The sequence below is a fragment of the Leptonychotes weddellii genome, chromosome 6, assembly GCF_054177405.1.
Source record: "Leptonychotes weddellii isolate Sample4059 chromosome 6, ASM5417740v2, whole genome shotgun sequence".
In the NCBI taxonomy this organism is placed as follows: Eukaryota; Metazoa; Chordata; class Mammalia; order Carnivora; family Phocidae; genus Leptonychotes; species Leptonychotes weddellii.
The window spans coordinates 66,462,324-66,480,099 of NC_138374.1; the positions used below are offsets into that span (position 1 = coordinate 66,462,324).

General features: G+C 47.3%; 1 protein-coding gene across 1 annotated transcript in view; it reads left to right on the forward strand.

Annotated features, from left to right (window-relative positions):
- The window catches only part of EDARADD (EDAR associated via death domain), a gene marked incomplete at its 5' end in the record, with an annotated part of 46,800 nt that overhangs the window by 16,433 nt on the left and 12,591 nt on the right, over positions 1–17,776 (forward strand). The window contains one exon of the mRNA XM_081823170.1: positions 17,013–17,058. Coding sequence (XP_081679296.1) covers positions 17,013–17,058 — 46 coding nt within the window. The remainder of the gene's footprint in view (positions 1–17,012; positions 17,059–17,776) is intronic.

The window sequence follows — 17,776 nt, forward strand, 5'->3', positions numbered from 1 at the left end:
CGCAAGTGGAGTGTCACCACCCTGGAGCCTCTAAGTCCGAGATGGATCCTTCTGAGGGTGCTGGGGGCAGGCTCTGCCCTTGCTTGTTAATGGCCATCTCCTCCCTGTGCGTGGCTCTCTGTACGAAGGTCCTCTTTTCACAGGGACGCCAGTCATACTGGTTTAGGGCACACCCTCATGACCTCATGGAACTCGATACCTCTGTAAAGAGCCCGTCTCCAAATACAGCCACGTTCTGAGGTGCTGGGGGCCAGGACCCCAACGTATCTCTTTGGGGGAGTACATAATTCAACTCATAACATTTGCAAACAGAACAAAACGAGAACCAAATGACAACATGTTTGGAAGGAGGTGAGAGGGTTTGGTGTCTGTCAGGCTTGGGACTGAAGAGAAGGGACACTGGTGACTGCTGGTGACTGGGCACACGGTGGTCACTGTCAGAAATAGGAAAACAGCTAATCTGGGCAGTGGGGAGGCGGGGAATGAATTGATCTTTCTTTAAGCTCTTAAGATGTCATCCAGCACATCACAGAGGCTTCGTGGGCATGCAACTAATAAGTAAGGCTGACCAGGAACAAACGGTATAATATTGAGTGTTTCCACTGGTAATAGTGCTCGGAGGGAAATGAAGCAAGGGAGAGGGACGGGGAGCCCCAGGGACTGGGTGGGAGTCGCCATTTGTAATCGAGACTTGGAATCAAGCTTGCTGTGTTCTGGGTACCAGGGCAAATGACACATTTGGGGAACATGTGAAAAGAAAGCAGTCAAGGCAGAAGACGTGCAGAGTCCCCAGAAATCAAGAGCCTCAGGTACCAGCAGCCTACCCCCTTCCACCCGCGCAGCCCCTCTTGTGGCCATGTGCCTTGCAGAGACCCACAAGGCCAGGTTTCTCCCTCCAGTAACCCACAGGCGAGCTGAGCTGGCAGGACATGCAAGGAAACAAACACAGCCCAAGGCATTGACTTCGGGGGTTTAGACAGGCTCCTGCACCTTGAGACCACCCTGCTGGCCATCATTGAGAAGAGAGGCAGGCGGGGTAGAGACAAGGGAGTGGGGCAGGTTGTAGGAGCTCTGAGCTTCCAGAATAGGAAGAGGAGGGTGGAACCTTCCCAAATCCAGGAGTAGATTCTAAAAGCCCTATAGGTGATTCCGAGGCACCCCACTTCCTCTCCTGCAAACAAAATCACTGAATGGGAGGGATAGCATCTGGCCATGGGTTAAATTCACCTGTTCCACAGCAAGGCTGATGTATGAATAATTTTAGTTCACATTAACATAAATCTACAGTTGCAGTTATTGCGAGATTGGTCACAAATGTACCTCCTACCCTTCATCTGCCATATCCTCTCACCACCCTATCCTTCTTGGCCATTTTTAGATAATCCGTGAGCTTGACATGTGACTTTGCACAGAGAAGGGGCAGGGGTCTTTCGCTCATCAAGTGGTTGCTGTATGATCTGACGCCGTAGGCAGGAATGAGAATCCTTAAGGACAGATTTACAAAACATGGAAAGCACCTATTAGTGACCCATAGAAAACAGATTTAAATTTTCTTACTAAAATTAGTGCCCACCTATGATCTGCTCAGCCCAATGGATCTGGACCCTAACTGCACATAGGAATCACTTGGAGAACTTCTATGATACACCAATGCCTGGGTCCCATCCCTCAGAGATTCTAACTGAAATCAGGTTTGGTGTAGGCTCCCATCACAGATAGTTCTTTCCTTTTTTTTTTTTAAGATTTTATTTATTCATTTGAGACACAGAGATCCAGAGAGAGAGAGAGAGCATGAGCAGGGAGAGAGGCAGAGGGAGAGGGAGAAGCAGGCTCCCCGCTGAGCCGGGAGCCCGATGCGGGGCTCGATCCCAGGACCCTGGGATCATGACCTGAGCTGAAGGCAGACGCTTAACCATCTGAGCCACCCAGGCGCCCCTCACAGATAGTTCTTAATGCCCCGGGAACTTCACTGTGAGGCATAGTGAGGAAGGTTGGGGTAGATGTGCATCCATGCCGTGAGGGGTCCAGACTGCCCACAGCATTACCTTTTCATTTTCCATGCATGCTCCCACCTGCTCCTTCCCGGTGTAGCCCTGTGTGGTGCCTCCCTCCAAATGTCCCCTTTTCATAAGGACGCCCGTCCTCTTGGATGAGGGTTACCTCTCTTGAACTTGATTACCTCTGTAAAGACCTTATTTCCAAATACAGTCATGTACTGAGGTTAGGACTCTGACATATGAATTTGGAGTGGGGGTGGGGGGGGTGGGAGGAGGCACAATTCAACCTAAAGCAGCATTCAGTGATCTGGTGTTGATTATATTACAGCATTTATCTTGGAATCTAATACTCGGTAGGCATTTAATAAGTGGAATGGATGGATGAATACCTACCTTCTAGCATCTGGGGTATTGTGTGCCGACCACTAATCTGTGCATAAAACACACACCCTGATTGTTTACATCCTCTTCCAAGCAGAAAGCCAGGGCTTTTCCCAACTAACTAATCCCCAAGTAAAAGTCATGTTCTTATGAAAAGAAGATATGGGAAGTATTATTTCCTCTTTTTTTTTTTCCCTTTGCGGGGATATAACTATTTTGTATATAGCTGTAATCACACTGTACATGTAATGTTTAAAAATATATATATTTATTTATTTTAGAGACAGTATGAGTGGGAGAGGGAGAGAGAATATCAAGTAGACTCTGCTGAGCGTGAAGCCCAACACTGGGCTCGATCTTATGACCCTGTGATCATGACCTGAGCCAAAACTAAGAGTCCGACTGAGCCATCCAAGCACCCCTCCTTTCTCGACTTAATACAGTGTCCTAAGCATTCTAAGAGGTTAATGGGATGTAATCAAAAGAATAATAATTAACCTTTTTAAGGCCAAGAGTTATTCCAAGCACTCACCTGTATGAACTCATTTAATCTCCCAAATGACCCTATGTGGGATGCACTATTATTATGTCCGTTTTACAGATGCACACTGTGACACAGAGAGGTTAAATAATTTCTTTACGGTCACTCAGCTACTGAGTAGGAGAGCCAAGATTTGAACCGTGCAGGCATATTGACTCCAGACTCCATGCTTGGGGTTGCTACTGGCCTCACCATGGGCTTTGGAGCTAGGCGGACCTACAAGGCCCCTAGCTCTGTCACCTTGAGCTGGTTACCTCACCTCTCTCGGTCAGTTTCCTCCTTCCTAAAATGGGTAGAATAGTACCAGTCTCCTGGCACACAGTAAACGCTCAATAAATATCTGGTTAGTGTTGCATTTAAATGAACATCATACCGTACCTGATTGACTCTTGGCCTTAAAGCTCAAAGCTTGTCTCCTCACCTCCAGCTCAGGCCTGATTGAAATTTTGAGGCCCAAAGAGAGATGGACGTAGTTCCTCTCTCCTTCCCCAAGTGAGAACCCAGCACCATATAATGACCTGATGTGGACGGAGCACTCCCAGCTGAATGTTTGCATTTGCCCCCAACAGCCAACCCCAGCCGCTTCTCCCCCAGTGGTATACCACACCGTCTTACCTGAGTAGGGCCCTTTCAAGATGGCTCCGATCCACTTGGCCACGGGAAATTTGTCAGGGGCAGGGACAGCTCCCTTGTCACTTCCTTATACATGCAGGTTCGGGCCTCCCAGTGGCAGAAGGGTTGGGCCCGGAGTATCTACATGTCAATCGGCATCCAGTCAAGGAGTGGGAGGCTGGCCTTCCCCTTTTGGCAAGCACCCCCCCACAGGTGGTGATCCTGAGGCCCCCTCACCTGGCTTGGATGGGCAGAGAGGCTCCCCTCCCTCCTAATGGCAGGGGAAGGGAAATAGCCGCTTCTTCCAGTTCCTTCAAAGAAATCTCTTACAAAAGCTGAAGGTGGGGTTGGGGTAATTAAAGGTCGCACCACCACTTTGGGCCCCTTCTTAGCCAGTCCTTCGGGATTTACCTGGCACCTCACTGGGGAATATATGCATACTATTGTCCTCCACTTGGGGCCCCAGGCAAAACTCTTGAGACACTAGGAAAATGTCCCATCTCATATCCTGTGATATTCATGGTCATAGAGTAATTTAAGAGTTTCCTTATTGTGGAACTTGAGGCTGTTTCAACTGTTTTGCTATCTGAAATACTGCTGTGGTGAACATCCTTCCCCTGCCTCTCTCCCCCCCAACCCCCGTATAAGGCTGTAAATTTCTTAGACTACATTTGCATCTGTATTTACAGACTAGACCTAACAGGCCAGACTGCTAGTCTGACCTTCCTCCGAACGAGTTATAAGAGCTCACATCAGTTCCTAGTGACAAACGGCACCAAATAAAAAGAAGATGCTGTTTTATCTGTTGAAAGCCTCTCAATAACTAAGTGATTTCTTTGAAATTGAACAAAACCTTTTAAAGATAAAGCTGCGCAGTATGTTGCCCAGACTAGATGGGAGGGGGGCAGGGGGCCCACACCCAGTTTTTCAGCCATCGAATGCCAAGCATGCTTGTTGATAGTATTACACCAAGTACCCTACTGAGGACCAAGACTGAAGTTCTCAACCCTTTGCAAGCCAGAGAACGATCTTAGTTAATGACTGACGCCCAAGACATTGTGGCTAATCTTGGATCTTGTTTGTTCATCAAAGAAACAGAAGTCTTTTATTTCCAAGGACACATGTTTTGTATCTTAGGTGGGACTCTCTCCCCCCACCCTGTGGCCTTGACCCCTCATCTACCATCCATGCCTCTTCTTTTTTTTTTTTTTTAATATTTATTTATTAGAGAGAGAGAAAGCAGGGGGAGGGGCAGAGCGAGAAGGAGGAGGAGTCTCAAGCAGACTTCTGTGCTGAGCAGGGAGCCCGGATGGAACTCGATCTCAAGACCCTGAGATCACGACCTGAGCCAAAACCAAGAGAGCCACCAGCTGCGCCACCCAGGCACCTGCGTGCCTTCCTTTCTGATCTCTGGGTCCTCACCTTCCTCCCAGCTCCCAGAGGCCAGCTAGCTAGGCACTGCTGATCCTGACAATTTAGAACGTGAGTTTGGGCCCAGATGTGCAAACTGACAGCGTGGCAGGGTTCGGGCCGAAGGGGCCCCCAGAAATCATGTTGTTCGTGGTTTCTGTTTTACAGCGGAGGGAACCAGAGACCATTGATGAGGGACAGCGTGGGGACCTGTGCCTTGTCCTGGGTCACCCTCCCCCCCCACCCCCTCCCCACCCCCGATGCCCAGCATTTCTGAGTTAGTAGCCACTGCTCTTCCCAGTTGCTGCTGGGCCTCTTGTCTGGGGAGATTTTCGGCTTTTCCCACAATTCTAAATGCTCTCTGTCTGGCAGCGCCGCGTGGGTCAGGGCGACTGCAACAAAACCGGTAAACGGTGGGCCTGCTCTTTTGCTTAAATTGGATTGAGAGGTAGTTGGCAAAATCCTCTCCAGCAGCCACATTGCCTTGGCAGAGCCACTGATCTAGCAGACTCTGCAAACCCGAAGCAATTATGTGAGTTATAATAACAGGGAACGGACCCAGGCAGTGCTCGCCGGCGATGGTATCTGAGGGGAGGCAGCCTGGCAGGTCACCACCTGCCCTTCCGCAGCAATCCGTTCAAGCGCCAACAAGATGTGCTTAACAGATTGCTGAGCCCTCTGGTTTGTTCTTTGAGGGAAAAGCAGGGAGCTCTGGCTGGAGGAGATACTTAGTCGTCTCTCACTTCATCCCTGAGACTGACGTTTCGAGAATGAGGAAGCAGTGCTGTTAAGTAAAACTAGAAAACTTTCAGTGGAGCCCGAACTTGCTATTTTTAACTCTGGTGAGAGGGACTTCCTTCGGCTTTGCAGTCCCTTGCCAGCAGTCCAAACTGGAGTGCCCTTTCTTGAAACAGGCTGGGAGAGGGCTCCTGAGGCATGGCTGTCGGGGCATTTAGAGGAAGGGGAAGGAATTTCAAGGGTGGGTTTTGCTGGGATGGAACCACCTGTTCTGTAAATGTAAGTATTATACATCTCCCACTTCCCCTGCTCCCTCTCTCCTTCACTTACCCCCCTTCCACCCCTGCCCCCGAGTCTGCACACTTGACCACCTCACCTCTACTAAGGGGATTGGGGATTGGGGTGCCCCATGTGGAGAACAGATACACAAACCCCTTAAAACCAAGCAGTACCAGGTGAATTTGATTAGAGTCTTTCAAAGGGGTAGATCTTTTCTTTGTCTTGATACCCTAGACAGTTTTGCCTAAAACACATAAAGATCTGACTCCCAGGATAGAACTTAACTTCCTCAGGTTGTATCATCTTACTTGTTCTAGACTAAATTTGTGTATCCAGCGAGGTGACCTTCCACTGGCCTGCCTCCTCGCTCTGCTTGTGCTATCCCTGGGAATGACTGCAGCTGGTAGCACATCATCACAGGGAGCAAATCCTCTACCCCCACCTCCCAACACCCAACCTTGTCCCTTTTCTGCTCTTCCTCCTCCTCTCTCCCCCTGCCTGCAGGCTCAGCTCTGAACAGCCCTCACCTTGTCAGGCATTTCGGGCGGCGCTGCTCTTGCTGATTTTTGGTGGACCCTGCCTTGCCTCGCGCTCGGCTGGGGTAGACCAGGACCACCTGTATTCTGTGTTTCTGAATGCTGGACACAATAATGAAATGTAAACTGCTGTTCCCACAACAAATTCATGCTGTCCACTGCAGTCGTCATTCCAGGGCCTTGAAAATGTTTTCTTTAATAAACTTGTCAGAAATGAAATTTTAAAAGAAAAATCAAAGTACAGACAGTCCCTAACTTAGAACGGGCCAACTTAATGATTTTTCGACTTTACGGGGGTGCAAACACGAAACGTGTTCAGTAGAAACCGCACTTGAGATTTGAGATACGCGTATTTTCTCGGGCTAGCGATCCCCAGTACGATCCTCTCTCCTGATGCCAGGCAGCGGCCCCAACTTCCAGGCAACCACACAATCACAAGGGTCAACAGCCAACACACCGACAACCCTTCTGCACCCACACAGCCGTTCTGCTTCCCACTGTCAGTAGGGTGCTCAGTCAATGACATGAGATCTTCTGCACTTTATCAAATGCTCTTGCCCAACTGCAAGAGATGCTCTTGTCCAACTGCGGCCTAATATAAGTGTTCTCTCTCTCTCTTTTTTTTAAGATTTACTTATTTGAGAGAGTGAGCATGCAGGAGGGAGGGGCAAGGGAAAGAGAGAGAAGCTTAAGCAGACTTGCTGCTGAGCATGGGGCTCGATCCCACAACCTGGAGATCACGACCTGAGCCGAAACCAAGAGTCTGAGGCTTAATTGACTGAGCCACCCAGACTCCCCAGCTAGTGTTAAGTGTTCTGAGCACATTTAAGGTCAACTGGGCTGAGCTATGATGTTCGGTAGGTTAGCTGTCGTAGGATATTTTCAACTTACAATGGGTTTATTGGGATATAACCCTGTCAGAAGTCAAGGAAGATCTATAATCTAATTTGATAGTCTAATGTGATGTTTTATTAACTTATTTCTACTTTTGGGCCAAGTCAAAATAATATATTTGTGGTCGGACACATATAAGCCAAAGGGGAGAAATGCCAGCTTTCTAGCACTTAGTAATTATTTCCCTAGGAACAGCATAAGAGGAGCTTATTACTCACGAAGTTATACAGTCCCTCATTATATCCACTCTAATTGTTTGACTTAAAGGCTTCTGTTCTCATTATCATTTAGTGCTTTATTGACTGTAATGCCTTTGAATTTCACCAGTGAGTTAGAATTTCACTAGACTTCACGCTGGTGTGGGTGTGGGGTATGGCCACCTACATGCACAGTTGAGAGTGCAAACTGATACAACTTTCAGAACACTGGTTGGCAGCATCTATTACTCATCGATCAGGCGATCTCCCTTTAAGGATCCTACAGAAATCACAGCAGAGTGTGTTTGAAATAGAGAATAATTGCAGATAACCTACATGCCCATCTGTAGGGACTGGTTGAGTACATTTTGGTACTTTGACACAGTACAATTAAAACCATCAGAAAGAGGAGAGACCACTGGCCTTAAAAGATATCCATAAGATATTATTTTTTTAAAGATTTTATTTATTTATTTGAAAGAAAGAGAGCATGAGCGGAGGGGAGGGGCAGAGGGAAAAGCAGACTCCCTACTAAGCAGGGAGCCCAAGAGGGGGCTCGATCCCAAGACCCTGAGATCATAACCTGAGCCAAAGGCAGACGCTTAACCGACTGAGCCACCCGGCCACCCTCCATAAGATATTATTAAATAAAACAAATTGTAGGGGTGCCTGGGTGGCTCAGTCGGTTAAGCGTCTGACTCTTGATTTCGGCTCAGGTCATGATCTCAGGTTGTGAGATCGAGCTCCACGTTGGGCTTCATATTGGGTGGGAATCCTGCTTAAAATTCTTTCTCCCTCTTCCTCTGCTCCTCCTCCACTTAAAAAAAAAAAAAGTGCAGACTAGTGTGGTTTGGGGTTAAAAAACTGTCTCAGTCTTGGTTCCTATGACTAAGGAATCAGGAAGGACATGCCCCAGATTGTAACCAGTAACCTCTGAGGGGGAGATGGGCTGAGAGATTGAGAGAAAGATTTTCACATCTTTTGTGGCTTTTTGAAAAAACAGTTTGAATAACAATATTCCTTAACTTACAGTGGGGTTATGCCCTCATAAACCCATCGTAAGTTAAAAATATTTAAGTTGAAAATGCGTTACTGGGCGCCTGGGTGGCTCAGTCAGTTGGGCGTCTGCCTTTGGCTCAGGTCATGATCCCAGAGTCCTGGGATCGAGTCCCACGTCAGGCTCCCTGCTCAGCATGGAGTCTGCTTCTCCCTCTCCCTCTCTCTCACAAAAATAAATAAAATCTAAAAAAAGAAAAGAAAAAAGAAAATGCATTGCTATACCTAACTTACCAAACATCATAGCTCAGCCCAGCCAACTTTAAATATGCTCAGAACACTTATGTTAGCCTGCCTTTGGGCAAGAGCATCTCACATGAAGCCTATTTGATAAAGTGCAGAAGATCTCATGTCATTGACTGAGCACCCTACTGACAGTGGGAAGCAGAACGGCTGTGTGGGTGCAGAAGGGTTGTCGGTGTGTTGGCTGTTGACCCTTGTGGTTGTGTGGTTGCCTGGAAGCTGGGGCTGCTGCCTGGCATCAGGAGAGAGGATCGTACTGGGGATTGCTAGCCCGGGAAAATATGCATATCCCAAATCTCAAGTGCGGTTTCTACTGAACACGTATCGCGTTTGCACCCCTGTAAAGTCAAAAAATCATAAGCCTTTTTTTAAAAGAAAAATCAGTCAGGAGCCATCTGTATTTTTTATTTTGTGTGTATTTTTGGTATTTTTTTTCAAATTAAAGTCATGGAATAACTCATTCAAACATTTGAATGGTATTTAGGCCTAACCAACTTCCAGGGGTGCCTGGGTGGCTCAGTTGGTGAAGTGTCTGCCTTCGGCTCAGGTCATGATCTCAGGATCCTGGGATCGAGTCCTGCATCGGGCTCCCTGCTCAGTGGAGAGCCTGCTTCTCCCTCTCCCTCTGCCCCTCCCCCACTCATTCTCTCTCTCTCTCTCTCTCTCTCTCTCTCTCAAATAAATAAATAAAATCTTAAATTAAAAAAAAAGGCCTAACCAACCTCCACATATTGACACTTGCAACCAAGTGGTCTGTCTTCAGCCCCACATAATTACGCACCACGGGAAGATGACAGGGTAAACTGCAGAGTGGTGAGGGTGCTTGCTCATCTTGCAGCCTTGCACAAGTGTGTGCTCTGGCATCGCGTGCATCCTGCACCCGCGATTTGCGAGTGTTAGAAATCTAGGCAGAAACCCCCTGCCTCTCCGAGACACCCTCTCCCTTTGCATGTGCAAACTGTAACCTCCTGTGAAACACTTGATGATATTTTGGAACAGTAATCAACTAAACTTCATGCTCAAGGGGAAAACCCCTCCCTCCTTCACCTTTGAAACAGTAGCAAGGGTGTGAAATTACACCTGAGCGTGCCCGGCCTCCAAGTCACAGGAGTAGCTGCTCCGGGCTTTGACCTCCACTTCAACTCCAGAAATAGCAGGTCTTCCTTACAGTTGGATAGAACCCTCTTTGAACCAAATGTACACAAACCCACAGGTTCGCTCTCACCCCAGCAAAGCAGTGCAGCCTTTATTTGAAATTTCCATTCTTCTGCATTTCGTTCTTTCATCCTCAGTGGAACTTTCCCTGTTCCCTGAGGTCTCACTTGAATTCCTGCCCACCTTTGTGCTCCCCTGGCTTTCTCTCCGTGCCTTTCTAACACGTTACTCATTCCTTGTGGTATCAATATTTATGCTCATGTCTTTGTTTCCTTACCGGCTTGGAACCTTGAAGCCGCGAGGATATGGATCCTTTGTCTCCATATTCCAAGCCTTAGAATGGCCTCGGACACGGAGTCGGTGCTTGGTAAATGTATCCTAAATTAAATACATTTCTAAAGGCCAGTTTCTGGAATATACTTTCAAATAAATAGATATGCCCAGCTTTTTATATATATAGTATACTTCAGTAAAAAGTAAAAGTGTAAACAGTTAGCTGCAACAATCGTATTTAATTTGCAGAAAAAAGAATTAAGTATAAATTGCTTTAGAAAAATCCAACAGGAGACTCATAGTCTAGTCCTAATGTGTAGAAGCAGATGATCGATACATTCATTCAGGAGAGTTACACAGATACCCACTGTGTCTTGGGAATTCACATCACTGAAAGTGGCTTGAGTTTCACTGGCTGTGTGACAGGAGACTCTAGAACAGTCTAAATCCGAGCTGTAGAAGATCTGTTACTATTGCACACCTAAGCTTTTAAAATTATATTTTCAAAGCCATTTACTAAAATATTGTCTTAAAGCACAGAGATCAAGCTTTAGCATTGGTTGTTCTCCCAAAGAAGCTACTCAAGGAATTTGACTGAACTGGTACCTCAAGTGGATAAGTCTATTTGCGTGGAAGGTAGCTCTTTTCTGGCTCTTTGGGTGTAATTCAGGTTGCTGCAACCAAGTGAGCAGTGATAACTTGGTTTGGGTCTTCATGGTGGTTTCCAGCCAGACTCAGGTGATAATCGGGTTAACCAACCTGTTGAGTGCTTTCCCACCCAGTTTTCCTTTCCCTGGTTTACAAAATAACAAAGATGGAACTCTTTATTCATTAGCTAAGCATAGACATTTAAAGATGGAACTAGACAGTCCAGAAGAGCATGTTTCCTAGAAGACTAACTCCTAGGTACCGATTAGTACCTTCCCCATCAATCTGTCAGCGTCTTCTGCTTATCAGTCCATCCCCACGTGGGATACACATTCATCTCTGAGCAGAAAGTTTCCCCACAGTGTGTTCTTGGCCTTTGGGTTTCTGTTGCCGTGTGAAATCTGTGAAATTTCCAGAGGTGGCTCTTCGTCACCCTAAGCAGAAACGGGACCTGGCAACTCATTTATAAGCTAACCAAAGTACAAAACGAGTGTAACCTAGCCAACTTTCTGCTCAAAGAATTCTTGGCAGCAGTTAACACCTTTTCCCAAGTATAAGGTAATTCCCCCATATTCACAATGAGAAGGCTTTACAAAATGGGGATTTTCTTTAGCCTGCTTGGATATATAAAACATTGGTGTTCAACTTTGCGGTCCCTTCAAATTTCCTAAGGAGATTAAGAAAAATTTTTTTTATTGTGGTAAAATACACATAACATAATATTTACCATCTTGGCCATTTTTAAGTACATGGTTCTGTGGCATTAAGTCCATTCAGGCTGTGCACCATCACCACCATCCATCTCTAGAACTTCTTCATCTTCCCCACCTGAAACTCTATACCCATTAAATACTAATTCTCCCTTCTCCACTCACCCCACATCCCAGTGATCACTATTTTACTTTCTGTCTTTTGAATTTGATTCCTCTGAGTACTTCCTATAACTGGAATCATATAGTATTTTTCCCTTTGTGACTGGCTTATTTCACTTGCCATAATGTCCTCAAGGTTCATCCATGTTTGTAGCCTGGGACAGAATCTCCTTCCTTTTTAAGGCTGGGTCATATTCGACATTTTGTTAATCCATTCATCTGTCAACAGTCATTTGGTTTGCTTCCATCTTTTTTCTTATCTAGACCTTTCTTTTTTGGCACATGGACCCAACCATACCCAGAAACTATTCTCTCCCACAAAACCAATACTTTATACTTGAACTTAGTTCAGAATTAAAATAAAGCTTTTAAACAGAAATCTTTTTTGTCATTTGTAAATGGTAGTTCTTCGCTCCTGAGAAGTACTTGGAGTGGTCAGTGAGCTAACCCAAAGCATCATGTGCCTGGCACATAGTATGCACTCTGCAGAAGTAAGTCTTTGAGAAGTCTGGAAAGAATTAGGAAAGAAGAAAGGGGGTAGAATGAGGGGACTGGTTTCAGAGGTTGGCTTAGAACAGGGGAGACTTGTATGTGATAGGAGGCCCTGGCTCATTTCTCCTGCTGTCTTGGGTTGCTCACAACTAAGCCCAGTGCCGTTCTGGCCTACAACTCTGTCCTTCTCCATGTTCCTGGAGCAGTTTTAATGGGAGCAGCAGATCACAAGCTACGGCTTGTGCAACTGAGCACCATTCATTCCCTCAGGCCCCAGTCCTAGGTCCCAGGGATGCCACAGGCTGGACCTCCGTGCCCAAGTCACAGCTCCCCCAGTCCCTTGGACTCCGGTTCCTAGAACTGGGCTTATGTTAGGTTCCCAACACCGCATACCTCCTGAGGACTGGTACTGGCCCTGTCTGCCACCCGGGATCATCTGCTCATGTTTCCTACTGGTATGTCACATCCCTCTGAAATCCAGGTGGAGCCCACAGTCTCCTTTTGGAAATCCCTCACATCAGCTGCTTCCAGAACCATCACAGAACTTGCCACATCCTCTGTATCCTGGGCCTTGTCCATGAGCTGATCCTCTGCTCCCTTGTCCATCTCAGACCACTCCTCAGGGCTGAGCTGTAGCAAGAGACCCCCCTGCGACAATGCTGGGTTCAGTTATATTGAACTAACATTTCTGAACACAGCATCTAAGCTCAGTGCTAGGCAAGATAAAGATGGATAAGATATGTCCCAACCTTCCCGGTTTTAAAGTGCCATTAAAAACATCTGCACAGGACCATAGTTCAAGGATAAAGGTTGGGCCTTGAAGATGAAAAGACACCATCTCTTTGGAGATAGGAGAAAAGGAGAATACACAGGCCCAGCCCCTTCTTGGGATAAGGGACGCAAATGGGTATGAGGCCTTCAGCTGAGTGGAAAAGGTTTGGAACAAAACCCAAGGGGGCCTTAAGGAGGACAATGGAAGAAAAACCGAGGAGCAGTTGAGACCCAGCTGAGATCAGATATGTGATCTTATGAATGTGGGAGGTTTATCACTTCTTTCTCCCAAGTAATACTCAGCAGTTCAGAGCAAGACAGGGGGAAGGGAGGGCAGAGCTAAGGACTGGCCAGGGGCCCACAGCTGACAGACAAGTCTAGAGTGTTTATAAACACATGGCTAAGACACTGGACCATGACTGAGTGGACAGGAATCCAGGTGAGGCCAGAACAATGGAGTGGGGGTGGAGGCCACAGAATCAGTGACCAAGAAGATGAGGCCAACGAGCAGGGTCAGAGGGCATGAGGGAAGCATGGAGAGAGCATCATGGAGGATGGCAGTTCATCCCCTGCTCTGGAGACCACAGACTCCACACCATATTTGTGTCTTCTTTCCTTCCTCCCTCCCACTCACTGTCCCTTCCACAGATACTATGTGTTATCTGTTTCCAACATGCTAATCACAGGACAGCCTAGACAAGGGCCCTTGCCTGGTAGTCCAGAGTTTAGTGCAGAAGAGAGACACTTCAACCCCTCACACCCAGTGTAGCAAGCGTCCTGTGGGGTGCACAGACAGGATGCCGTGGGAACACCCCAACACATGACCCACACTGGGAGTTTGCAGAAGGCTTTCCAAGAAGAAGTGATGTCTGAGCCGGGACCTCAAAGATAAGAGGAAGTTAAGCAGACAGAAGGGTGAGGGGAGTGTAGCGCTGCAGGCTGACACCTCTCCGCACCGCCCACCTGGTAGAAGCTGGCTTTCACTTCCATCTCTCAGCTGGAACTGCTTTCAGATATCACCACTCACTCCTCACCACATCTTGTCTTCGCGGGGCGCACAGAGCCCCTAAACTTTCCCTAACTTGATGTTGTCACCTTTTGCTTTTCTCCCTCCTCTCTGACCTCCCTTCTCTGCTTCCCCCTTTGTGCCCTCCCCTGCCCCCGAAATATAGGTGTCGGTGTGTTCTTCAAGGCTGTGACCACACGTCTTGCTCTCCAGCATCTCTCTTCTTCCGTAATCATGTCAACATCCGTATTTTCCTCTCCGGCCCTGGCCTCCCTCAAGGACCCAGCACCATGTTTTCAACAGCCACGGACATCTCATGGTCTTATCCATCGCTCTTCAAAACTCTTGATTTCATCGCCTTTCGCCTCATGACGGTACCTCTGTGGTGGCTCCAGCCTTATCCCTTCCTTTCCCAGATGCGTGGTCTGGGGTCTCATTAATCGTCACCTCCGAGGCCATCTTGCTTCCCCCGCCCCCACTCCCCGCTGTCACCTGGCCTGTCCGTGCTCCCTAACCGCCATGTCCCTGTGCTGCACACACAGTAGGGGGCATTTCCTGCTCCGCTCCCGCATAGCTCTGAGCAGGCCTGCTTCTGGAGAGAGCTCCCGAGTGAGCGCCCCGTTGTATTTGAGATGGAGCCAGCTCCTCAGACGGGCTTCCAGGCCTCAGTGTGGCCTCAGAGTGCCTCCCTCTATCGCCTCTCATGGCCTCTGCTTCAGAGGAAGTGCCCTAAGGCGCCACGTTGCCACTTCCTTGCCGGCTCACGCGGGCCTCTGGTTCAGTGCCCTTGCCTCCAAGTGCCCACTGTCCAGATCCTCAGCAAAGCTTATCTCAAATATCTCTGGTTCAAAGAAACCCCCTGTGGTTTTTTTCCATCAGAGGAAACGTCTCCTCTCTGACTGTCTACACCTCCCTATTGGAACCCATCACTGTCTGCCTTGTGTTGTAGTTAGTCGTGTGCGTCTCTACTTCCCCAGCCTATCTGAAGGCAGGCCTTGAGGTCAGGGGTTCAGATTTCTTTATCTCTGTATATAGGTTCAACACGGGGAACTGGTACATCCTGTGTGCTCCATCCGGAGGTGTGGAGTCAAGGCGTGAATGTGGTTTCCGTAAGGCCATTTTAAAAAATGCAAAAATAAGTCTCTTCTGATTTCACTCTTAGAAAACTGACCTAAGAAGTATCATAACATAATAATCAGAGCAAGAACAGAGATCATAGATCTTATTCTATTATTCTGTCTCCATCAACCTTCACAAGTCATTCTGAGTCACGTCATGTCCCTCGTCTCTGTCACAGGGATGATTCTGGCCAGACATTGTCTTTGGTAAAAATGTTCTCCAGGTTATGAGACATCAGGTCACATTTGCCATGTAACGTAGTCTCTCGTTAAAGGAAAGCTCATGGCTTAGCGGGGACCTCCACTTTCACATTTGTGGCTCTCAACACCAGCTGAAGGTCCTGTTTCTGTTTGCTCCATGCATGTTTCCAATTCGGTGAGCAGAACCGTGACTTTGCTGATAAAAAAAAGCATGCCTGCCCAGTCCTGCCACACTTGTACAGATGTGGGAAGGCAGGTCCCTACATGACCCATCGAACAGTGGCCCTACCATTGTGGGGCTTCTGGGGTTAGGCTTGTAAAAGTAAAAAAAAAAAAAAAAAAAAAAGAGAGATTTTTGTTCTTTCAAAAATTTCCTATAACCCTGACCCCCTGTATGCATAGAGCGAGCAGGTTGCTTTTCATTCCAGTTAGGACAGTGATGAGAGGCAAGACTCAAACAGAAACAAGAAATATTTAGATTCGTTGGGGGGTGAGGGGGACGGGGATCTGGCTGGTTAAACATTGGAATGCTTCTTATGTGGGAAAAAAAATGAGGCTCATAATTAGACAAATGTATCTACATGGCTGAGACATGGGGATTTATGAGCTCAGAGTGAGGGGGAGGGCTTCTTAGATGATGAAGAGAAAAAGACTATTTAAAAGGCATGACCCCAGGGCATTAGCACGTCTTTCAGGGCAAAACTGAGAACACAGAGCACCTTAGGGATGAGCCAGTCTGTCGGCCACCTTAATCTACAAATGAGGATGCAGAGACCCAAGCCAGTAAGTGAGGTGTTTCAGGTTATTAGTGTAGCTGGATGAAAACCCAGGGCTTCTGACCCCACACTGGTGCTGCTTCTGGAACCTGATGGAGGGGGTCATACTAGCTGCAGGGAGAGGCTTTCATTGTCTGAAGATGTCGTTAACATAAACAAACGTGTCCTGAGGATGGTCTCCTCTGCTGACTTCATTGAAAACACACACACACACACACACACACACACACACACACACACACCACCCCCCCCACCCCCCTCCAGTGAGGGAAACTATATCCCTCCATGGAGCCTATCCTGTAGCACGGCCTTGTTTGTAAAAACAGAACCCCCAGCAGAAGGGCAGAAACACGATCATCTCTCAAGAGATTTGGACACTTCCTTTGGACCGTGTCTCTTGGCCGTTTCAAAATATATTTTTAAAAAATACTATAGATACGGAAACGAATTACAACCTAGACTGACAGCAAGCCCAAACAAAGAGTAGATAGGGAATAAAATAAAAATCATCCCTCGCGTGAAATAAAAGTAAAATGGTAGCACATTGTTTCATCCACTGGGGTCTGCTGTGTGCCAGGCACTGTCCTGGGAACGGAGGACCCAGCACAGCGAGCAAACAGACCAAAGCTCCTGCCCTCCAGGAGCTCCTATTCTAGAAGAAACGCATAGTTTCATACCCATTACAATACTGTTCTTGAGATCCATCACCACCCACCCTGCCAGGCTCTGGTGGAAGTTTAACTACATTGGAAAATTGATACTATCTCCGTTCATATATGGGTATACTTCTAATGAAGGTTGCTTTCTGGTTGACAGGGAGAAGAAAATGGCTTTCCAGACAGTACCGGAGATCCCCTTTCAGGTAAAGGATTGATTCTGCAGAGGTCTGGGCTTTTCTGATAACTGGCATGATGGAATTAAAGATAATTTGCAAATATGTTTATCATTAACTTTAAAAATCTGTATTATAGGCTAGAGAAACTTTCCAACCACAGGCCCAGGGGAAGTGGAAGGAAATGGTAACCAGATTTCACAAAAGCCTTCAAAGAGTATTTTCTCCGAGCTGACCCTATTTGGCTTGTGAAGGGCACAGCCGGGTTCTCAATAGGAAAAGTTTAGGAGGGGGTAACAGTCACAACAGAGCTGGGGGTCTTGGCATTGATGGAAAACTGCCAGGTGGAAGAAGGCAATGGGGCTGGGGCCAAGTAGGCCCATGGGAAGGGCCAGCTCAGCCAGTCACTGCCTCCATCCCTTCTCTGTGCCTGGGGCACTCCATTAGCCAAGGAGCCCCTCCCGCACCGGCCATGTGCTCGTCCCCAGTCTGCCGCTGGTGTGTTTAACCAGAGAAACAGTAAGATCTGCCTCCTTCCCCACTTGTTACTGTAAGTTGGAAACTTTGGCAGTCTTCAGATTTCTTATTAATTCATCATGGAGAAAATCTGGAGTGAGCATTAAAAGAAGCTACCAAAAGAATAACTAAAAAACATTAAAACCTCCCTAATGTTTTCTATACCTCTTAAAACACATATTGAAAGACCTGAGTCATCAGGGTTTTGTTTCTTTCTTTCTTGGGGGGAGGG